This window comes from Rhincodon typus, chromosome 30 (assembly GCF_021869965.1).
Source record: "Rhincodon typus isolate 14 chromosome 30, sRhiTyp1.1, whole genome shotgun sequence".
Taxonomy (NCBI): Eukaryota; Metazoa; Chordata; class Chondrichthyes; order Orectolobiformes; family Rhincodontidae; genus Rhincodon; species Rhincodon typus.
The window spans coordinates 7638061-7663129 of record NC_063361.1 but is presented as its reverse complement, the minus strand read 5'-3'; the positions used below and the strand labels follow the sequence as shown (position 1 = coordinate 7663129).

General features: G+C 39.4%; 1 protein-coding gene across 1 annotated transcript in view; it reads right to left on the bottom strand.

Moving 5' to 3' along the window:
• LOC109930021 (26S proteasome non-ATPase regulatory subunit 11) overlaps positions 1 to 25069 on the bottom strand; it is a 67956-nt gene that overhangs the window by 40522 nt on the left and 2365 nt on the right. The window contains exon 2 of the mRNA XM_048614488.1: positions 3771 to 3872. Coding sequence (XP_048470445.1) covers positions 3771 to 3872 — 102 coding nt within the window. The remainder of the gene's footprint in view (positions 1 to 3770; positions 3873 to 25069) is intronic.

The following is a 25069-nucleotide window of genomic DNA, read 5'->3' as shown; positions in this document are numbered from 1 at the left end:
GGGGGGGGGGGGGGGGAGAGAAGGGAAAGGGAAAACGACAGGGAGTATGATGGTACATAAAAAGGTAAGCAGCAGGTTAGCATGTGTGCAGGAGGGTTTAAAGTTCAAGGCAGACTATGAAAGAAGCAAAAAAGGAAGGATAACTCAGGAGATATTATTAGAGATGTTGGAAATCATGAGGGTAAGAAAGCTAGCATAAAGGCACTTTACCCGAATGCTCGTAGCATTCGTAACAAGGTGATGAGTTAACGGCACAAATCATCGTGAATGAATATGATTTGGTAGCCATTACGGAGACATGGTTACAGGATGGTCATGACAGAGTTAAATATCCAAGGATACCAGACTATTCGGAAGGACAGACAGGAAGGTAAGGGAGGTGGTGTAGCTCTCATATTCAAGGACGACATCAGGGCGGTGCTGAGAGATGATATAGGTTCTATGGAGAATGAGGTTGAATCCATTTGGGTGGAAATTAGAAATTCTAAGAAGAAAAAAATCACTGATAGGCATAGTCTATAGGCCACCCAATAACAACATCACATTGGGGCGGGCAATAAACAAAGAAATAACTAATGCCTGTAAAAATGGTACGGCAATTATCATGGGGGATTTTAATCTACATGTAGATTGATCGAACCAGCTCGGTCAGGGTAGCCTTGAGGAGGAGTTCGTTGAGTGTATCCGTGATAGTTTTCTTGAACAGTATGTAATGGAACTGACGAGGGAGCAAGCTATCCTAGATCTGGTCCTGTGTAATGAGACAGGAATAATTAATGACCTCATTAGTTAGGGATCCTCTTGGAAGGAGTGATCACAGTACGGTTGAATTTAGAATACAGATGGAGAGTGTGAAGATAAAATCCAATACCAGGGTCCTGTGCTTGAACAAGGGGAACTACAATAGAATGATGGAGGACTTGGCTAAAGTAGACTGGAAACAAAGATTTTATGGTGGGACAGCTGACGAGCAGTGGAGGACTTTCAAAGTAATTTTTCAAAGTGCTCAGCAAAAGTATATTCCAGTGAAAAGGAAGGACTGTAAGAAAAGGGGAAATCTGCCATGGGTGTCTAAAGAAATAAAGGAGGCTGTCAAATTGAAAGAGAGGGCATACAAAGTGGCCAAAAACAGCATGAAACTAGAAGATTGGGAAAACTTTAAAGGTCAACAGAAAGCCACAAGAAGAGCTATAAAGAAAAGTAAGATAGAACAAGAGAAAAAAACCAGCACAGAATATAAAGACAGATAGCAAAATTTTCTATAAAATAGATAAAACGAAAAAGAGTGGCTAAAATAAACGTTGGCCCTTTAGAGGATGAGAAGGGGAATTTAGTTATGGGATATGATGAAATGGCCGAGGCATTGAACAGGTATTTTGTATCGGTCTTCACAGTGGAGGACACTAATAACATGTCAGTAATTGACAAAGAGACAAAGGTAGGTGAGGACCTGGAAACAATCATTATTACGGAAGAGGTAGTGTTGGGCAAGCTAATGGAGCTAAGGATTGATAAGTCTCCTGGCCCTGATGGAATGCATCCCAGGGTACTAAAAGAGATGGCGGGAGAAATAGCAGGTGCACTGGCGGTAATTTTCCAAAATTCGCTGGACTCTGGGGCAGTCCCAGCAGATTGGAAAACAGCAAATATGACGCCACTGTTTAAAAAGGGAAGTAGACAAAAGATGGGGCGTTATAGACCAGTTAGCTTAACCTCTGTAGTGGGGAAGATGCTCGAGTCTATAATCAAGGAAGAAATAGCAAGGCATCTTGATAGAAATTGTCCCATTGGGCAGACGCAGCATGGGTTCATGAAGGGCAGGTCATGCTTGACAAATCTTTTGGAATTCTATGAAGACATGACGAGCAAGGTGGACAATGGGGACCCAGTGGATGTGGTGTACCTAGATTTCCAAAAGGCCTTCGACAAGGTGCCGCACAAGAGGCTACTGCCTAAGATAAGGATGCATGGCGTTAAGGGTAAAGTATTAGCATGGATAGAGGATTGGTTGACTAACAGGAAGCAACGAGTGGGGATAAATGAATGCTATTCTAGCTGGCAGTCAGTGCCTAGTTGTGTGCCTCAGGGATCGGTGTTGGGACCGCAATTATTTACAATTTATATAGATGATTTGGAGTTGGGTCCACGTGTAGCGTGTCAAAGTTTGCAGATGACACTAAGATGCGGGGCAGAGCAAAGTGTGCAGAGGACTGTGAAAATTTGCAGAGGAACATAAATACATTGAGTGAGTGGGCAAAGGTCTGGCAGATGGAATACAACGTAAATAAATGTGAAGTCATACATTTTGGTAGGAGTAATAGTAAAAAGGATTATTACTTGAATGGTAAAAAGTTGCAGCATGCTGCAATGCAGACGGACCTGGGTGTCCTTGTGCATGAATCACAGAAGGTAGGTCTGCAGGTACAACAAGTAATTAGGAAGGCAAATGGAATTTTGTCCTTCATTGCTAAAGGGATTGAGATTAAAAGCAGAGACGTTATGTTGCAGCTGTACAAGGTGCTGGTGAGGCCACACCTGGAGTACTGTGTGCAGTTTTGGTCTCCTTACTTGAGAAAGGATGTACTGGCACTGGAGGGGGTGCAAAGGAGGTTCACTAGGTTGATTCCGGAGTTGAGGGGGTTGGCTTATGAGGGGAGACTGAGTAGATTGGGATTATATTCATTGGAATTCAGAAGATTGAGGGGGGATCTTATAGAAACATATAAAATTATGAAGGGAATAGATAAGATAGAAGTAGACAGGATGTTTCCACTGGCAGGTGAAGCTAGGACGAGAGGGCATAGCCTCAACATTAGAGGGAGCAGATTTAAGACTGAATTGAGAAGGAACTTCTTCACCCAGAGGGTTGTTAATCTATGGAATTCCTTGCCCAGTGAAGTAGTTGACGCTACTTCAGTAAACGCTTTTAAAGATAAGGTAGATATTTTTTTGAACAATAAAGGAATTAAGGGATACAGTGAGAACGTGGGTAAGTGGATCTGAGTCCACAAAAAGATCAGCCATGATCTTACTGAATGGCGGAGCAGGCTCGAAGGGCCGGGCGGCCTACTCCTGCTCCTAGTTCTTATGTTCTTATGACATGGACCAGGAGCAGGCACGTGGGATCAGTTTAGTTTGGGATTATGTTCGGCGTGGACTGGTGAACTGAAGCGCCTGTTTCTGTGCTGTATTACTCCATGACTCGAAGTCAGTGATATTTGATCAACATCTGCATCAAAACTTTAATCAGATGACCAAATTAGAAACAAAACAGAAAAGAATCACCAGGGATCTGCCTTTTCCCATCCAAAAATCAGCAATCCAGCATAATGCCTTTTAATGTGAGCTTAGAACACCACCTTTGGTGGACTGGCTGCAAGTAAATCTTCGAATTCAGCATGTAATGCTGTGTTTTCAGAGGGTGGATCTTTGTTGGGTTAGGAAAATGGAGTGAAAAACGTTTCAACTTTGTTTCTTCTCAACTGAAGATTCAGCCAAGTACTTTTTTTAAAATATAAAAAAGCAATGTTGTGATGGCAGCTTTAAGAGAGAAACAATCTTGGGAAGAGGACCCCAAACAGGTGCAACAGCATTTGCAAATATGTCTAAAATTGGTTAGATGCCCATTTCATGACTCTTCTGTTGCCTCACCATGCATAAGCAAGGAACTGAATGCCTTAAACAGAAACAGGTTTTCGCAGCTCAGTCTCAGCTGCACTCAACGTTACAGTGCATATATCTCAACTAAAAACAACTGCTGTACAGTTTACCTGCTGCTTGCCCGGTTTTGGCGAGGAGCCCTCCCAGCTCCAGAATACTCTGTTCTTTAACACGGACAGCTTCTTCGTCATCTTGCTGAATATCACGTTTCACTGGAAGATAGAACAAAATGAGACATTCAGTCTAGTTTCACTGGAAAAGTGTACTAGCTTGCACGTTCAATGCTTTTGTGTTAGTTAAGGAATTTTTTGGGACACTGTCAAAATGCCTGCAAAACATTTTCTATAACAGGTTTTTCAACACTTTTATGAGTGCATTCTGTAACATACAGCAGTTGAAGAACATCACTTCAAGATGTTAGTGCTTTACAGAGCTATTAAAAAAGTAAATAAAAAAACTTACAGGAATACCATCCATGCAGCTTTGGATAGTAAACTTCGTGGCAATAAGACCGGAACAGAAAATTCCTACTAAATAAATAGTTATCAATCTTGAATGACAAATTCACCTCATTGCCTTGCAGGCTTTGATTGTACAGTGTTTCGAAGAGGCCAAAAGCTACTCGTAAATCAGCAGGTAGCTCATTATGTGGAAACAATAACTTCAATAGCACCCTGTAAGGTTTACATTTCCTCGCAAACCCCAAATTAGGTTGCTGTTAATATTTTGAATTAGTTTAGGTCCTGAAAATGGAAACAACGGTCTGAAAATATACCTACACCAACAGGCTTTGTGAACTGGGTGTACAGAACAATCTTTGCAATGGAACAGGTCAGCTTTAGGCACGCTGCATTTGACCTCAGATCTGCATCACACAGACCAGCAAGCTGTGAACACCACCTTTGGTTTCCTGGTAGACTGGCTGCAAATAAGATGTCAAATTCAACTTGTTACATAGTGCTTTCAGAGGGTGAGTCTTTATTGGGTCAGGAAAATGGATGGAATCAAAAAGATTTCAGCTTGGTTTTTTCTCAGCTGAAGATTCAGCCAGATACATTTTTTAAAAAAATAGCAACATTGTGATGGCAGCATTCAGGAATAAACAATTTTGGGAAAAGGACCCCAACAGATTCAAGGGCATTTTCAAATATATCTTAAAAAAAAGAATCAGTCAAATGCCCATTTCATGCAGCCTCCTTGAAAGACTCTTCTGTTGCTTCCCCATGCTGCCCTCCAATGGACACAATGCATTTATTTTTTAGTCTGTAAGATTAGGTACAGATTTTTTACAGGTTTAATGAACCTCTTTGTTTTAATTCACTGGTGGAACATGCTTGAGGCCACAAAAGCCTTATTGCATTCAGCTGAGTGAATTAAACATTTTGAGCCTTGCTGCTAAGTTGTCCCAGAAGGGCATTTGCAGACTGTAGCTTAAACTGGTACTGGGGAGACAAATAGTATGAAAGCTATGGCATAACTAAAACTCCATAACACAACCAAGAAATATCAGTTTTCAAAGTCCAAAACTTAATTTGCTGAAAAAAAAAAAGGTGACAGGACAGATCATATTTTGTACCTATGGCTTTTTTGAACTGGTGGACAGCATATTATGCACAGCAATGTCTTGCAGCTCAAGAAATTTTGGCTCAGATGATCAACTGGAGTTCAAGCTCCAGACACTGCAATGCATCAGTCAATCGAGAAAATTACCTGGACACTTTTTATTTCAGAAGACTGAGTCACTCTTCGATTTGGTCAGTGGTCAGAGGCAGGTGCACTGAGGCAAGTAAAGAGATCAAGAAGGAGCAATGAAAGAAATCTCAATCCTTGCAATTGTCTAATCAAGTTTAATGTTGTTTCAGCTTTTTTGGATGAACGCAGGAACAGGTCAAAAGCTTAGAAAACTGACCCAAACTAAAAAAAGTTCAAAGAAGAGCGGTTGGACTCGAAACATGAACCTGTTTCTCTCTCCACAGATGCTATCACATCTGAGGTTTCCAGCATTTCCTCTTTTAAAGAAAAAAGGAGCAATGAAATAAAAGAAAATGAGCAGGAAATATAAAAACAGATTACAAAGTTTTCGACAAGTATATAAAGAGAAAGAGTAGATAAAGTGTGCATTGTTCCCTTAAAAGGAAATTAGGCAAATAATGGGAAACAGGGAAATGTCAAAAACTTTGAACAAGTATTTTGTGACTGTCTACTCTGAAGACATATGTTTTAATTTCAGGAACTAACTTTTGGCTTTGAGTCTCTTTTCTCATTCTCACTGACTCCTTTATTTGGTAACATAGTCATGTAGCAACATTACCTGCTGTATTTGCATTGTTTTTGCTTCTTTAGAGTCAGAGATGTACAGCATAGAAACAGACCCTTTGGTCCAATTCGTCCATGCAAACCAAATAATCTAAACTAATCTAGTCCCATTTGTCAACATTTGGCCTGCATCCCTCTATAGCCTTCTTATTCATATAGCCATCCAGATGCCTTTTAAACGATGTAATTGTACCAGCCTCCTCCACTTCTGGCAGCTCATTTCATACAGGCACCACCCTCTGGGTGAAGAAGTTGCCCCTTAGGTCCCTTTGAAATCTTTCTCCTCCCACCTTAAACCTATGTCCTCTAGTTTTGGACTCTCCTACCCTGGAGAAAAGACCTTGGTTATTCACCCTATACATGCCCCTCATGATTTTGTATACTTCTAGAAGGTTACCCCTCAGCCTCCGATGCTCCAGGGAAAATATTCAGCCCCACCCTGTAGCTCAAACACTCCAAACCCTGGCAACATCCTTGTCAATCTTTTCTGAACCCTTTCAAGCTTCACAACATCTTTCCCATAGCTGGGAGACCAGAATTGAACACAGTATTCCATAAGTGCCCTAAGCAATGTCCTGTACAGCTACATTAGATAGATAAGTTACCAAATAGCAAACATTTATAAATGCAGTTTTTGTTAATTTATTATAATCACCCACACTCCAATTCTACATGGAAAATTTTAACTACAGGAAGTCCTAGTTATTTGTAGGAGATATGTTTCATTAAAAACCTTGTAACAGCAAAAAAAAAAGGGGGGAATTTATTTCCATTAAGGATTAATGAATTTCAAGCTTTTTTAACCTTCATTATTTCTGCTTAAAGAAAGTACCAAAATAGATATCAAGAACAGATTTTATAAAGATCCAAATGTCCAACGAGAAATATAATGTAATTCAAGCTATCAAAAAAAGGGTTTCATTCATAAATACTTCATGAATTATGAAATTTTGTACTGACCTAACAAGTGGTTAAGAATTATTTTGAAAATTTAAGGGATGTCAATTTACTGAGCCAATACGAGTATATAAAAGAGAGCTAATAAATCTTTTAGGTTTTTGCCTAAGAGGATACTTTTCAATACTGCCCTGGCTTTTCACTCTCTTTACCCACATCCCAAGGTTTTCAAAGGTTAATTTGCTTGCTGTCCCCTGCACTTTCAATATTCATGCCCAGCATCTGCCTCTGCTGCATGAATTGTACCCTAGACTTGAAGGCCCTTCACCCTGACCACTGCATCAGCCCACCACTTTTAAAACATCCACTAATATTTTAAACGCAGGCAATGTAAACACGGCACACCAATTCTGAAGCACATCCAGGCCATGCGCGTGTTTAGTCGCAACGTCAGGATTTTGCAGCTGATGCCCACTTGAGACATTTTTAAGTGAGAATTCTACAAAATGAACACTGCCTTACAAAGCTTCAGTTCGTGACTTATTCAATGACAACACAATTGCATGGCCAGTAGTTTGTATTGTCTCTCTGTCAGTTCATGGTCACATCATCTGCAGGCTTTGTTGAGTAATGCACCATCTCGACAATACAATATTTCAACGTAGCAATCTGTGCTTGAAGCTCAAAATCTTATTTTTCACATGCTGTACGCTCACAAAAATGCACAGTAAATTCTGATTCCTGATTTACACCCTTCCTCTGATCCCACCTACGTTCCTATTCTCCGTTCTAGCACTATCTCCCTGGTATTCCGTGCAGGCAACCTAGTCCCATACCTCTGCCAAGTGTGAACCTTTTCCAGTAACACAAGCAAAATGTAAAGGGAATTAGTCTGACTTCTAATTAGGTGCAATCCATCCTGCGTGGGCCAATTCCAACTCTCCCAACCCAATTCCAATGCCCTAAGTACCTAAAACCCTCCCCACTACACTATCTTTCAGTCATGCACTCATCTGCATTATCTCATTTCCATACTGACTTGACTTGTGCACAATGCTGGATGTAATCAGAAATTACAACTTTTGAGGTTCTGCATATCGTAATTTGAAGGACTGTCAAAACTCACAACCATGTCAAGATGGTGATCCACAGAGAAGTATCCAGGTTGAACCACCATCAAATGGGAGATCTGCAACAAGTAATGAAGCAGATTAAAAACAAAGCTAGATGAAAAACAAAGCTCGTGGTCCTGATAGTGTTCCAGCTGAGGTCTTCAAAACTGGCATGTGTTCACATCAAGATTCCATGCAACACACTGTCAAATTTGGAGGAAGTTAACTACTCAATCTCCCCTTGTTACAGGGACTGTCACAATTTTAATGAACAAAAAAAGAGGCATCAATTATTCTGTGGAAACTGTTGAGTTATTTCCATTTTATCCATTCTCCTGAACAACCTATTTCCTGTCAATACAATGTGGAGCTGGAGGAACACAGCAAACGTGCAGGAAAGTTGACATTTTGGGCTTACACCCTTCATCACGTCTTATTTCCTGTGGCTGGCAAAATCTTCCCAGCGGCTTCAGACATTGCACAGGAACATCGGACTTATATTTTTCTCACGAGAAAAGACCACGGAAAGTACTGAGAACATCAGGGACTCTTCATGGTCTTTATTACGAACTTACTAAATCACTTGGCCCAGTAAATCGAGACCTTCTGTGGAATGTACGCCAGTCATTTGGTTATGCAAATAACTTAATAAAATCCTGTAACAACTTCATCGTGATATAACTACAAACCTTGAGAGCAGATCTGATACACTGTTCTGTGATACAGAACTGTTCTGAAGAAGGGTCACCGGACCCGAAACGTTAACTCTGTTTTTTCCTTCACAGATGCTGCCAGACCTGCTGAACTTTTCCAGCAACTGTGTTTCTATCTTTTTTTGGTCCAAAACAGGTGTCCACAAACATATTTGCATCAGAGTCCATCCTTTATTGCTATCCAAGTCAATAAAGAAAACAATGAACAGTTGGAAACATCACTGGTCATTTTCTTCAAATTTAGGTACACATCGGTTACCATTGTACCTTATTTTGCAACATCTAAAGCATCTCCTAGCCAGGTTAATAATTTGCCTTTAATCTCATGCACTTTTAGTAAACAAAGTCTTGTGTGGAAGCTCACAACTGCCTTCTGAAAAAAATAATACAAATTACATCATAAACATGTCCCCCTCTGCAACTATGAAGAAATTAGTTTCATTAGATATGACATATCCTTTACAAACCCATTACAAACTGGTGGTCTCTAAGTCGCTCAAGTTTCTCTCATTCTTAATTATAGATTCCAATAAGTACCCCATAAAGAGGTTAGAATGAGGTCTACAGTTTCCTGGTTTCCCACCTTTCTTTAAATAATGAAGGTAATACTTTCAAATTAAAGAAACAATTCCTACATTGAGCACGCTTTGAAAGATGGTTTTCAACATGTATGTATACTGTATTTATTACGTCTACCGGGAAGAATGAACATTTTTGGAGCTACATCTTCAGTAGTCCCAATTACTAATGTAAATTGAAAAGAAGAGGAGCAAGACCATCAGGTGCATTTCACCATTCAACAAAGTCATGCCTGAACTTCTACAGAAAATCCACTTTTCTGTTCAACTCTTCAATCCTCAATTTCCTTAGTACCAAACCAGAGTCTTGAATTTACCCAATTGTGCATCCACAGATCCCAAGTGCTTTTTGCTAATTCAATTCTCCATCCATTCTATTACATTATGACTCTAAATGTGGTAGGAAGTTAGTACACAAGATTGTCAGTAGAGTTATAAAGCATGGAAACAGACTGTTCGGTCCAACTCGTCCATGCCAACCAGATATCCTAAATTAATCTAATCTCATTTGCCAGCATTTGGCCCATATCCCTCTAAACCCTTCCTATTCGTGTATACCCATCCAAATGCCTTATAAATGTTGTAATTGTACCAGCCTCCACCACTTCCTCTGCAGCTCATTCCATACATGCACCACCCTCTGCATGAAAAAGTTGCCCTCAGGTCCCTTTTAAATCTTTCCCCACTCACCTTAAACCTATGCCGTCTAGTTATGGACTCTCCTATCCCAGGGAAAAGACGAAGGCTGTTCACCCTATCCATCCATGCCCTTCATGATTTTATAAACCTCTCTAAGGTCACCCCTCAGCGTCCGACACTCCAGGGAAAACAGCCCCAGCCTATTCAGACGCACCCACCAACTCTGGCAACATCCTTGTAAATCTTTTCTGAGCCCTTTCAAGTTTCACAACATCTTTCCTCTCGCAGGGAAACCACAGTTGAACGCAATATTCCAAAAGTGGCCTGAGCAATGTCCTGTACAGCCGCAACACGACGTCCTAACTCCCATACTCCGTGCGCTGATCAATAAATGCAGGTATTGTTAGGAGTGACTGCAGTCCCAGTGGAGATGAAATTCCCTCAGTGGATATCTTCTACTGTTTAAGGCATTACCATCATGCTAAACAGGATAGAGTTAGAATCCAGCAGTTCAAATCTGGATATCCAATGAGAAGTGACAGGCCACCAGCAGGAGCAACAGAACTGCACTGCACCACAATCTGTAACCTCATATCCTTTACTCTACCAGTATTCTTACATATTTCTCCTGCTTCTGCCCCAAGAAATACAATGCTAACTTTCACGAATGCATTCTTTGTTAAATACTAGAAAAAGTTTTAGACTGCTTTTATTTCTTGAAACTTCATTCTTGCATTCAATGTTCTGTTCCTTTAGAAATTTCTCAGTCATCCTCTGATTTTTTAAAAATGTAACCAATTCTCAGGGATATTACTTTGTTCACTGACATTGCCAACTTATTCTCTTAATCCAACACTATCCCCAACTTTTCCCAATTAGTTAGGGATGCACGACTTTTCCCAGGTCTTCTTTATTCAAGGTCAATAAGGAGACTGGAGGGTTGGCTTTCTATAAGTGTTTGTTATTGTTTGATCAGTCATAGCTTTTAGCTAATTTCTCAATTTGTGTCAGCCAACTCTCTCCACATTGCAAACTGACTTCATTGACAAACAAGATCCCAGCTTCAGAAATCACTTTCAAACTTCAATTGAAATTCTATTATGTTGTAACCACTCTTCAAAAGGGTGAATTAAGTTAATAAATTAACCATGTTTCATTGGAGAATACTAGATCCAAAATAGCTCTTTCCATAAATTTCTTGAAATAATGTTCTAGAAGAATGTCTCAAATACATTCCTTGAGCTCATTCTCCAAGCTACTTTTTCTAATTGATGTGGTTGTGGTCTATAAAAAGATTAAAGCTTGTAACAATTGTTGCAAGATTCCCATGATCAAAGTACGATTCTTTAAGGCTTTAGGGAACTGAAAACTTCTAAACTAATCCCCCAACTACAGAACTTTTTTCTTCTTGTTGAGTACATCCCAAAGCAGTTAATATCAAAATGCCATGAACAAATAGGGCATAAATTAGGCTATGTGAAAGAGTTTGGAATTACAGCTATCAATCATAGATCTACATTTTCAATTAGTGTCTGACAGGGTTCAGCAGTTGAAAATTTGGCCACAGAGTAGCGTAATACTTCAAAAAAGATGTTCAGATATTAACTTGTAGCGTCGTACAAGGCAAACGTCACAGGAGCCTTTTTGGTTGACTCTCTGCTTCTCAAAAGGTTGCTGTCCTTGGAGAGACAGCGTGTAAAAATATTTAGACTGTCACTTAGCTTTTCAAGAGGTTTGAACGTCTGCCCCATGGCAACCAGAACACATGGACATGATTGCCAGCAAATGTTGATCATAACTCCCTCCTCCTTTTCAGAGGATTGTGCTCCATCCCAGTTAGATCAAATATTTTAAAAAAAAAGTGAAAATCTTGTAAAATCCAGGGTTAGATTTTCACAAAACATTCACTGCAAAATACTATTTTACTTTGTTTTCGTTAGCTTTGGGTTTGACAGTTTTCAAAGTCTTTTTCCCCCCTATTTTACAAGGTATCCAATAAGGTAGCGGTACTTAAACATTTGTGTCTGTGGAGCACTTCGACTAGGCAAAATGCCACATAGACCACTCACCATTATTCTATCCATTTTCGCCTGCCATCACACACAAAACAAAACTAATGGGAAAGATGTGCTCCTTTTGATGAGACACGAATGAGGTAATTCCTTGTTTCAAGTTGGAGAGCTTCAGTCTTTTATCAACTTCTACTTCTGGCCAGTTCCTCTACGTTTTCAATACAGGTGGGATTGAAAATTTGATCCTGTCGTTATACATTGTTGGGAATACCAACAGGTACTTTACAATTCCATCAGCAAGTTCAGTCAAACCTCTCCCATCCAGTAGCAAACTCAGTGATTTGCGCTTTGGATCAGCCCACTGATCACCAAGAGAGCCTGCACAGATGAACCACATTTTGAAAGTCACTGCCACAGAGCAAAAACACCACAGCAAGCACTCCCTCAGTCAAAATGAACACATGCCTGCAAAATAAGACTAGACGCAAACAGGAATTATATATCTGTACTTTCATACAATGCTGCTTTGAAATTTAAGACATTGCTAATATTCAAAAAAACTTGCGTATTTCATAAACCAATTCTCAGGCTGCTAGATAAAGACAGAGGTCCATAGGTGCCAAATTTTAACTGGAATTTGTTTAAAAAGTCAACTGTAAGCCTCTAATGACTCTAATCATGCCTATCATTACAATGGACTTGAAAGACCGAGTACAGTGATTCAAAGCTAGATTCCTTGTTCAAACTTTGCTTAGTAGATAAAATATAAATGCCAATATTCTATAATGCACAACAGTAAAATAAATATCCAATGGTAACATAAAAAGACATTTCAGAAGAACCAGCACAGGTAGCAGTTCATCTACGATGCTACAGAATAAAGTGACTGCAAAAACAAAAAGCTGCTAAGATTCCTCCTACATAAGCAGCTGAGGTGCCTCATGTCCCGCTGATGTAGGAATTGTGGAAAGTATTGACTACAGCAAGACAAGTTTGAAAAATCAGAGTTTGTAGAAAGCTATAAGAATTAGATCAGGAATAAATATTCAGCTCCTCAGCAAGAAAATAACCTAAGGGATCTCGGACTTGAATATGCTTATTGATTCAGCATTCAAAACAGTTTGTGGGAAGAGAATTCCAAATTTCTGTGACCCTTTGAATGAAAGAAACTCTTCCCAAATCAGTTCTAAAAATGGCCAACAGCATTTAACCTTTCCAAAGATCACAGTTTCTCTCTTCACAAGTTGTACTAGGCGATGGCAGAGTGGTATTATTGCTGGACATTAATCCAGGGACCCAGATAATGTTCTGGGGAGCTGGGTTCAAATCCCGCCATGGCAGATAGTGAAATGTGAATTCAATAATAAAATCTGGAATTAACAGTCTAATGATAAACAATTTTCCAAGTGGTGCTATTGAGTGATCAGAATCTGCAACTATTTTGCAGAAGACAAAAGTAAAATTGAATTGGAAGTGTTAATTTTGTACAAAAAAAATTTGGAACTTACATGACTGCATGTACAGCTGGGTCAGATTGTCTGTGGCTGTAAACAACTGTGGCGGTAACAGTGACAGTGATGGGTAGTTCAGCAATTTCATGTAGTTCCTTCAAGTTTTTCTCTGCCACAGATTTAACTTAGGCTCATTACATGATGTTTTATTACCATGATAGCTGAATGCTCATTTCTTACGATGCATAATCAACAGGATTATAACACCTGCCAGCAACTCCCACTCTATTTCAATTAATTCCTTCCTCCTTTGTGCGCTTATCTATTTCACCCAACTGCATCTATGCCTTTCCCTTTCACTACCTTTAAACATAATAGAACTTGAAAGTTATCGAACAAAACTGATACCAAGCCACATAAATGACATTAGGGCAGAAACTTGCTAAAAGGTAGATTTTGGAGGCATGATCTTAGTGAGCGAATTAGAAAGACAGTAAGGTTTGCATCAAACTTTGTTTCCTTCAGATTTGAAGCATACATTTGTCTGAATGGAAACCTAAACCGGAAACTGAAGACCGTACATTCAGCCAGAAACTTCATGAAAAAGATTTGCACTTACATAGCACTTTTCACACTACTGGAAGTCTCAAACCTCTCTATATACAATTACTTTTTCTGAAGTGTAGACATTGTTGAAGTGTTGTTAATTGGCAGTCAAAATGCACACAGCATTTGCAATGTTGATTGAGGGTAAATATTGACCAAATCCCCAGGAATACCCTGAACGTTCTTCTTCAAAATAAGTACCAAAGGATCTTTTGTATCCATCAAAATAAGCAGAAAGAATAACGTTATCTGCATGTCCTTAGTAGTCTGAATGCTGATTAGATGAGTAAGAATAATTGCCTTTCAAATTTTCCTTAAGGAGAATGAATTATACCGTATCATGATAGCAGAAAAATTGTGAAGCTGAAAACGTAGACCCTTTCACAGGAAAGGGTCAGGACACAAAATCACTGCTAGAGCCTCAAGAAGTGTGAAAATTCAAAGACTCGGATGCAGAATTCAAAAAAAGTCACTGCATTGGTAATGATCTCTTGAAGTCCAAATGGAGCTGGAACAGGTGCTTCAACGAGAGTGAAGAGAACAATGCACATTTTGACTGGAGGAGCAATGAGCATGGGAGAGACAGTGAACAGCAATGCTTACTATTCCAGCAATTACAATTCTTCCAATTATAGATTCCTCCCATCCCACTCTTACCACAGTCAGAAGAGACAGAATCTATGAATGGAGAAGAAAGAAAGAACAAGAGGCGGAGGGAACCCGTGACCAGAAGTCAATCTGCAGTTATCCGGAGAGACAGACTGAACCCATTTGACATCCACAAGGAGGACAATAAGCAAGGGAAAACAAAAGAGGATGGAAGGTGTGGCCAGAAAACAAGTGACCAAGCTTGAGGATAGGTGTGGGGAAACCACCAATAGAGAGAACGCTGCTTGCAGAAAGAATGGCCACCACATTTTCTTGAAATCTGTTGGCAGCGGTGGTGGTAGGTGGGAGGAAAAGACGAATGAGAAAAGACATGATTCATTTGGGTCAGTTACTAACTTTGCTTTTTGTGCCAGACTGATTTCTCTTGTGTTAAATGGCTGCTATTTGAAATTAATCTATAGACAGTCTCTGGGTTGTGAACGAGTGCCATTAAAGTCTGTTCATAGGTTGATTTCTACGCAAGTCGGAAAATAATGCAGAACATAAAAGAGACATTTGTAAATACAGGAAATGTTCATATGCCAGGTCTTTAAAATTACATTCTTATGTGGGGTCATGCGTGTAAATCGGATGTTTGTAAAATCGGGAACACTTTGTAATCCTAGTTTATTATTGTAATTTTGGAATTGTATCTGGATCATGAGGTTTTTCAGATGGTAAGCAACCTGAACTATTAGGTGGTGAGACAGTGAACCCTTACATTTATTGAAGGTTTCCTGGCTCCGATATGCCTAATTCAGAAAGGTTATGTTCTGTTAGTGTAGATTTTATTCAACTATATGAAAAGCTGACAGTTGAAATACTGAGATCACTTTGGTGATTTTATACACTGATTTACCGTTTTAAAAAGTACGAGAAGATAAAAGGAAAAATACATTAACTTTAAATTAAAGTGTGCTGAATTAGTATCATGTGGGAATGCTTTTTGATTCAAATGTAACGTGAGATCCACCAGCATTACGTAAACTTCAAAAGCAGCCCAGTGCCTTAAAGAAAAACGATTACGTGTACCATCTCTACCAGGAAAGAAAAGGCTATTTCCAATGAAAGTACTGTAAATGCCTGGAACATGAACTAGATTAGGATACCATGAACTAGGGACAGGAAGTTATTAACATTCTAAGGCCTGCCAAAGTGCACGATGCACCAACTCAAAAAGCACTTGGGGAGCAGTCAGCTCAGATGCTTTCATCTGTCACAGTGAATATGAGGAAATATTTGGCATTACAACACAGCCGGAGCCCAAATCACAAGGCAGCTTATAAATCAGCAGTAAAAATTAAACCCATCAAAAAGAACTCAAAAAGGGTTGGGAAGATAATGAATACAACTCGTGAAGATTAATCTCCTGCTTACCTACTTTCCTTCTTTGCACATCAAGAAACAATGAGGTAGATCTAGGAAATACAAATGGAAACACAAGACAAGCACATACCTATATTTTTGGCTGGGAATACTCTCAAGGCTGAAACATTCAGTATTCCATTTGCATACTATAAGCATTCTGATGGATGGCAACATTAGCTGTGATGGCAAGCAAAAAGTGTTTTTGTGTTGTTATGAACCAGGACTAGACTGCCAAATTTATGTTACTGATTCAGGGCCAGTAAAGCAAAGGAATAGTTTAAATAATCACTTCCTAAAAGTTATTTTCCTGATAGCATCTATACAGGCGTTTTGGAAGAGCTCTTTCATCTCTTTCTTCCATAACTAAAACATCAGTATACCTGAAATAGTTCATAGCATTATTATGGCTCAAGAAGTCATGCATGACATAACTCAAGTAGGAGATAGTACAAAGATGCAATCCAGAAAAGTGCCATGAGGAGACCTATAGGTGAATTGAAAGGGTTTTCAGATGGTATTACAAGATTTTTCAATTATCAGAAAAAGCACACCTAACCACCAGAGTCAATGCTTACGAAGTGTGTTTTGGTACACTGTGAAGCAACAAGGTTCTTGGACCTAGGATCTGGGAAAAAAAAACCATAATAAAATTCCACAACACACTTTGTGGAGTAGGACCTTCAAAAAGAGTCAAGAGAAGTTGAACATCATTCAAATAATACAACCAGCTACAGCCAAAGTAAAGCGAACCTTAACCCTCAATAACAGAGTGACTGGTGAGTCAATCTTGAGACATAAACACTGACAACTTCATGATGATCTCCCTGAAGGGCCCCTTTAAGGACGACTTGCATAGAACAGCTGCAACCAAAGTGGTACAAGGCTGTGAAACAAGTCAGAAAAGCATGCGTTCAGCCATACAGTCAGCATTGGCAATCAGCAGCTACTTTATCTGAAGCAGAGGAAACCAAAAAAGATTCTGGAGACGTGGGAACTGAAAAGAGGAAGTGCAGTAACACAAAAAGTGATTGATAGACACAAGTGTCAAACAATTTCTTTTAAACAAAACTGTTGGAAACAGTTTACACCATTATTGTCAATGACTTGATTTTCTTTCCTGTTTGGTGTTTGTGCTCTGTTGGCCAGAGGGAAACCCTCAAGAAATTTCAACACAATTACAGAAGATGATATCACTATTGGACTACATCACTTTATTAAGTGAAAATCAAAAGGCAGCTCATGATAAAACTCAGCCTTAAAAAAATTTTGATCTCCTGATCTCAACTGATGTGTATAAACTGCAATACAATGGTCATTTCCAGATGACAGGTAAACACTGCTACAGGAAACAGTTACGAGAAAGTCATTTTTTGTTGTTACTTTCATAACCATGACACCAGTTAATGGCTAGGACAGCTACTCATTCTCAAACAAGGACAACAAGTCACTAACGAGTGAATTACGTGAAACTTTAATCCAGTGACAGGAAAAGTTGAACAGTGACTACGTCCTCAACAGTTTGAAAGTTAGCCTGCCAAAGATTAGGACAGTGGCAGAATGAGGTCAATTCATTTTATAATGTATATGTTGAACTGCAGCAACTGATCTTGATATACGAGATGTTAACTGCCACATTCTATTTAATCAAATTCCGACACTCACATTAAACCATTTACATAAGTTGACTGGTTTTGGGGTCAAGCAAAAATTGTGAAAGATGACAGCTTCAATAATGTTACAGACCTATGTTCTTTCTTTAGAAGATTTTTATTAAAAAAAACTCAGACAAGTCGTTCTCACAAAAACCCAGACAAGAAACTAATAGTTTAATTTATCCTAACAAATCAAATTGTCAAGAGTAAATCTGGTAGTCCATAACCTGTAAAAACAACCAAACTCCCTGATTCAATCACACACACACACTCTTGACACCAGACATGCATATTGAAAAATAACAAAAGTTTAATAAACTGCCAATCCAAGAAGTTAACATGGTAAAATAGCCCCTACACAGCAATATTATGAAAAAGGTTTGAACTGAGACAGAGCGAGCGCACAAGACACAGAGTGAGCAACAAGCAACCACGGCATTTAGGGCCTAGGCAGCTGAAGATACACCGACCAATGGTCAAAGTCAAAAATCAGATATACGAGACACCAGAAGTGTAGAATGGAGCAATGCAGGCTTATTCAACTTACAAGATAGAAAGGGGCTCTGCTATCAATTCGTTTAAGGATCAGGATGAGAATTCAACTAGACAGTGCCTCAACGCAGGTCTGAGTCAGGAATGACAGATGAATTGACAAGGCAGAAGTAAAAACACATGTAGAGTTTTAAGACAAAAAAACTTCTACATTAACTTTCTATTTTAAGAAATAGTTAGAGCACATATCAAGACCAGTTGCTGCAGTTCAAATTGCTAATCTCCAGGTAAAACCTGGTTTACAGTGCTTGACTCCTGCATCCCTAAACCTAAATGTCCAGCACTGCAGAGAACCTCATTCTCTTTCTGGAGTTGTCATATCTTGAAGATTAGTATTGATGCACAGCACAAAATGCTTTCTATCAACACTACCCTTACAGCATTCTTAATCAGTTGCACATCTTTCAGATTTATGAAAAAGGTTCATCAGAAGTTGGAACTTTAGACTTGCTCACAGGTGGGAGACAGATCCAAAACTACTGGATGTAGAATTTCACATGTGCAACTTCAAGTGTTTCTAATTTTCTGGGAATTTGGAAGAGGGCTGCTCTCCCTGCTAGATTACCCAAGTTCAAGCTCGCATGGTAGGAAACTTCACAAAGATAGCATAAGCTTAACAAGGTCATTTAGAAATTGGTATTTATACTAAATGAGATACCGCAAGAAAACTAGAATGGAATGGGCCAGAAACTGCAGCAAAGCATTGATGTAGAAGTGAGCTGTCTTTTAAAACAGCAGAACGTGCCTGGAGGAGCAGAGCATTTTACATCCAGGAAGCAGAACATCTTGGGGCTTATCTGCAATCCTAACTTAAACTGACTCGTGTTGTTTATTTTGCATCCTCAACAAGACAGGACATTACTTAAAGATGTGTTTAACAATTTGTTACATTACACTTCCATTAGTATTCACCTACCTCAAAGTGATCATCTGGATTTTCCTTATATTCCACATAAGGTTATTAAATATACCTTGACTGGTTTATTTGTATGTTCCTCAAAAGCACAAATTGGACTAACAACATGGATTGACGGAAGGGAGAAAATCCAGTCACTGCTGAAGTGACAAGACCGTGCATCAAGACTCGTTAAAAGGCTACAGTGTATGCTCTACCCAAGAGGTCAAGACAGGAGGTAAACCGTCATTACATCTCCTGACACACCCAAACAAGTGTAGTCACACAGCATGTAAAAGATCAGCATGTACACATACATACAAGCCTAGAGTAAAGTTGGAGGTATACATGAAAACAAATGTTTTAGGATTCTATTCATCATTTATGATCATTTGCACTTCAAACCTCTACGCAATTCTCAACTCCCCAGTTTTGGATTGCATGAGTAGACACCAATGAAAGTTGAAAACCAAAAGAACTACAGAGGCTGTAAATCAGGAACAAAAACAAAATTGCTGGAAAAGCTCAGCAGGTCTGGCAGCATCTGTGAAGGAAAAAAAAAGTTAACATTTCAGGTCCGGTGAGAAAGGGTCACCAGACCCGAAACGTTAACTCCGTTTTTTCTTTCACAGATGCAGCCAGACCTCCTGAGCTTTTCCAACGACTTTGTTTTTGTACCAATAAGAGTTGTGTGGATAAAGTTTTGAATTGAACCAATTTCCAGCATGACCATGAATTAGCTTCTCAGATGTTCTCTCTTTTTACCAATGCTAACAATTTAACTTGCATTCATGCACTTATACCAAACAGCAACTATTCAAACTCTCGCAAAAAGCAACAAGCTGATTGAAAAATTCAGTATGCAACTGTGGAGAGAACAGATTAGCATATGCAAAAGAGAATTCTGATGAAGACTGTACACAAAACAGAAATATGTTTTCTCCACATTTGACCATTGAAGGCAACACAAGTTTATTTTCGTTTCATTTTGAGCATGTATAGTGTTTTTATTTTGGCTTTTTGGTCTTTAAGCAAAAGTTCTATGTATAAAGGGATATCCAAGAATTTCCCATGAACCACAAACTGGCTGTGTTACTACAGTAAAACTACAATAAGTCAAATGTAGCCCCACCCCCATGCACAAATTTGCATTATGCAGAGTTTACAGATAGTCAAGGAAGCCCCATACAATCCAATTAGCTTACAAATATGCTCTATATTTAAAAAAAGAGAGACACTGTCTTCAATATTTCCATTTTTCAATTGATTCACACTTCAGAAATCCCTGACCTAGTACAAAAGGTATTGAAAGCTTCTGGGAGTTGGCTTTAGAAAAACACAGTAATCTTCAGCACGCTGACCTCAGAGGAGTCTTCAATGCAACCCTGATACATGAAAAGCAGTGAGTAATTCTCCTGACAGCTTGGGGACCTGCAGTTTTTTATGCTTATTAGGAGCCTAACTTTCCCTGAGGTACCTTCTGCAGATACCAAAACCTTTCAAGAGATGACGGATTTAGTTAAGGAATATTACAACCCCAAGTCTCCTGTAATTCTGAGACGCTATCTGTTTTATTGGGCAATTTGAGAACCACAGAAATCCATATTGGGGTTTTTGACTAAGTTGAGATAACTGGCAGAGGCATGTCACTTTGTTTTAACCATTTAATGAGATGGTGAGAGACCATTTGGTACGTGGGACTAATGATGCAACCGTGCAGAAAGGCCTATTAGCTGAAGCTCAATTGGACTTCAAACAGGCACAACTACTGGATTTATTATTGTAAAATGCAGCAAGTAGAGCAGATGAGCTGCTGGCTATTCCAATGGAAGTGGATACCCTGGCCAGTCCAACTGAGCTTGGGGAACACCACTTGAGTGAAGGCAATTCCACAGCCTCATTCAGGACATATCCTGGACAGAGGAGCTCTAGGTTAGTCCAAAGCAAAACCTCAAAACACTGGCAAGAATTTGTCTGGTGGCCAGGATTGGATGCAGGCATAGCCACGTTGGTGGGGCAGTGCCCACAAGGACAAACTTAACTGCCAGCAGCTCCCACACGTTTGTTGGAATCACTGAGTAAACCTTAGTTTCAAGTCAACTCCACAGGTCCTTCCATGGGCTCAATGTTCTTAGTCATTGTGGATGCCCACTCAAAGAAACAGGTTGTGCATAGAGTTCATTCGTCAAACACAGGGACAATGATAGAAAAAGTATGCACATTTTTGCAATATACACACTCCCAGAAGTGTTGGTCTCAGACAACAGGCCATTGTCAAACAAATACAGCTCCATACCATCCATCATCCAATGAATGAAACAGCAGTCCAAACTTTCAAGGCAGGCTTTAAGAAACAGCCTAAATTTCACTGGATACTAAACCATCCCGGTTCCTGTTAGATTATAGGACTGCCCCTCATGCAACTACAAGATAGCTCCAGCAGAGTTGTTAGCGGAGAGAAGACGCCACACAAAACATGCCTTTCCATCTGTTCCGAAAATGTGGGTACTCCCTCTAGCGTTGAAGATACCATGGAATCTAAGATGGATGTGGCAGACATTGCTTCCTTGATGCCTTTGCCACTGAACAGGTAACTGAGACGCTCCAGGTGCAAAAGTACATCTACTATGCATTACACGCTGCCCAGAGGCAGAGTTGGAGGAACCTGACCCTGAACTAAAACTACCCAAGAAGAGCTGCAATAAAAACAGAACTGGCATATGTCCTTGGACTCAGAGTGAGGAGGATGTAGTGATTGTAACGAAGTCAGCCAGGTAGGCCTCAAAATGAGTTCCCTTATTGGGGCTGTTATCTGCTCCAATCGGAGAGCTCTGGCTGACAGATATAAACAAGAGTGTCAGAGATTTAACTCTCTCAGAGCGGGCTCTGAGGAAGCTGGATCAGTGTCAAGAACTTTTCCATGTGTAAATAAAGGGTGATGTGGTCACAGGATACCAGCCTCTGTGGAGGTATTTTATTAATTCGTTTTTTGAAAATAAAAAAAACCCCTGGTAATAGGATAAAAAAGTCTTGATTTTGCTTTCTAGATTTTCTTAGCTTACTCTCATCTCCCAGGTAGTTCTCATTGGATTTACAGCTTCACAGTACCTGGTATTCCCAAGCAGTCTCCCATCCAAGTACTAAGCACGCTTGAGTCTTCCGAGGTCAGGTGAGATTGGGCGTTTTCAAACTAGTATGGCCATAGACACAGCTTCACAGTATCTCACCCAAGTACATTATCTGCACACAAGCCTTGAACTTCTAACTACTGGAGGTGGGAAGGGAACACTCGAGCAAAGCCGAATCCTCCCTTGCCTTTTGAGTGATTTGGTAGCAATAGAGAATCAAATATGGGCAATTTGGGGCTGAATGACTTTTTCCCACATTACCACATACATGTATTTCCATTATAACTACACAGATGCATTTCTAAGAGGATGTTCCTGATCACCATCCTGTGACTCAACGACCTTATCTTCCTGATCCTAATAAAGATTAATTAATGCACCCTGTTGACACCTCACCTGAGATAATCAAACTAGAAACTGCAGATTCTATTGCTCACTTGGTACAGACTGAGCAAGTCTTCACAGATTTTCTACTGTTTGTGGTGCTAGGCTGTTTCAAAAGTGACAATGATATTTTTGACATTTGTACAATGATATCAAAATCACAACACTTACTTCCCACTATAATTAAAGCAGCATAATTTATTATTTTAAAATGCTACATTCCTGAACTTATTTAGATTCTTCAACTCATGAGAAAAGGATGTGCAAGCCAGGATTTTGCCAAGTATGGAAAGTTTGAGTTACAAGAAAGGCTGGATAGGCTGGGGCTTTCATCACTGGAGCAAAGGAAGTTGAAAGGTGACTTTATAGAGGTTTACAAAATAATGAGGGCTATAGATAGAGTTAATGATAGTTGCCTTTTCCCTAGGATGAGGGATTTCAAGACTGGGGGAACAATTTTAAAAGGTGAGAGGAAAGAGATTTAAAAAGACATGGGGGCATTTTTTTTTGTTACACAGAGGGTGGTTCACATGTGGAATGAACTTCCTGAGGATGTGGGTACAATTACAAATGTTTAAAAGAAATCTGGATAAGTACGTGAACAGCAAAGGTTTGGAGGGATATGTGGGACTAGTTTAGTTTGAGATTATGTTCGGCATGGACTGGTTGGACCGAAGGATCTGTTTCTGTTCGCTATGACTCCACAACATTCACAAAAGACAGAGACAAAACTATTTATACCAAACACCTAGTCTAGAATTCAACTTTAAATATAGATATAAAAAGATGAAAATGTTTTTATGCAAGATTTCAGGACCAAATCAGATATAGACTTGTCAATAACAATGACAGTGATTTTTAACTAAATGCTTGATCGTTATTGCCAGGATACCATGACAATTTATCAGAAAAATTTGAGACCACACTCTGAAGTGCAATGAAAGTCACCACACTTCAAAAAGCATGCAACTGATATTGATACATCCTACCTCAATCACGTTAAGCAAAGAAGCAATTTGATGAGCAAGTGATAAAGTCACACCAAGTCTACTCCTACTGTGCAGCTCAAGGTTAAAATTTTCCCTTCAAGTGTGGTGAACTCAATAGCATAACACATGCTGATCAAGGGAACTGTGCAAATGTATTTAAATATTCGCAACATCACTAAGATCACTTAATTCCACCTTTGTAACACTGTCCGAAGACACCTACTTCACCTTAACTACTGCTAAAACTATCGTCTTTGCTTTGTTGCATTTGAATTTGACTTTTGCGTATATTCCTGTACTGCCTCACACATGATAAACTCTGCCCATATCTGAACTTGTACCAAGTCCCATTCATTCATCACCTGTGTTCAATGGCCAGCATTGGGTCAGGACTCAATATCTTGAAATGAAAATTCTCATCCTTGTTTCCAAATCCAATGATGGCGTTGCCCCTGCTTCTCTCTAAATCACCACCACCCTCAGTGCATTTCTGATACTGGTCTCTTTCAATACCATAAACTCTGTATAATTTTGTCCTTTAAAACTCACCACTACTCCATCCTGAACAATGTTCTTAAAGCTCCTACCATATATAGTTTTACATGGATCACAGTGCTAAATTACAATAGTACTCTAGTGAAGAACCCGGAGATGTTTTACCACCTTCAAGTCACTATGTGAATATTGTTGATGATTGCAATAAATTAGCAAAACATGCAGGAGGTACTTTTCACTTCTCAGAATGACATAACAATTAGATACAGGACAAGGTGAATTTTCAGTTATTTCAGCTGGGTAAGTAATTTTTATTACAAACAGTTCTGTTCTACAAGGTAAGGAATATTAGTTTCAACGTTTAAAGGAAAGCACTCTGGCAAGAAACTATCTTCATCAATAAGAGTTGCACATAGACAATTGAGTACTTTACTCTCCAAGCCATACCCAAGAGTACCAGAACAATCTGACGAAAACAAACTTATTCCAAAATAAGTCACGCAAACAATATTTGATTTGGGTTGTGATCATAGAATTTCTTTTCAGAATTCAAGTGAAGTGAATTGAGAAGATAAAACATGTAATGCTTCTAAGCCTAGCCAATAGGAAAACAAAGTTTGGAACTATGGAATTGTTTGATTTGACAGTCATAAAGGCAAAGAACATTTTCATGGCCACAACCAGACATAGGTTTATCATTTCCAATGTATTTGGTACCTTCTCACTCAACATAAATGACCCCCGATTAAACTGTTCAACACCAGTCTAATATTCTCTTTACTTTGGGTGGCATGGTAGCACAGTGGTTAGCATGCTGTCTCACAGCGACAAGGACCCGGGCTCCATTCCAGCCTAGGGTGACTGTGTATAGAGTTTGCAGATTCTCCGTGTCCATGGGGGTTTCTGCTGGGTGTTCTGGCTTCCTCCCACAGTCGAAAGATGTGCAGGTTAGGTGGATTGGCCATGCTAAATTG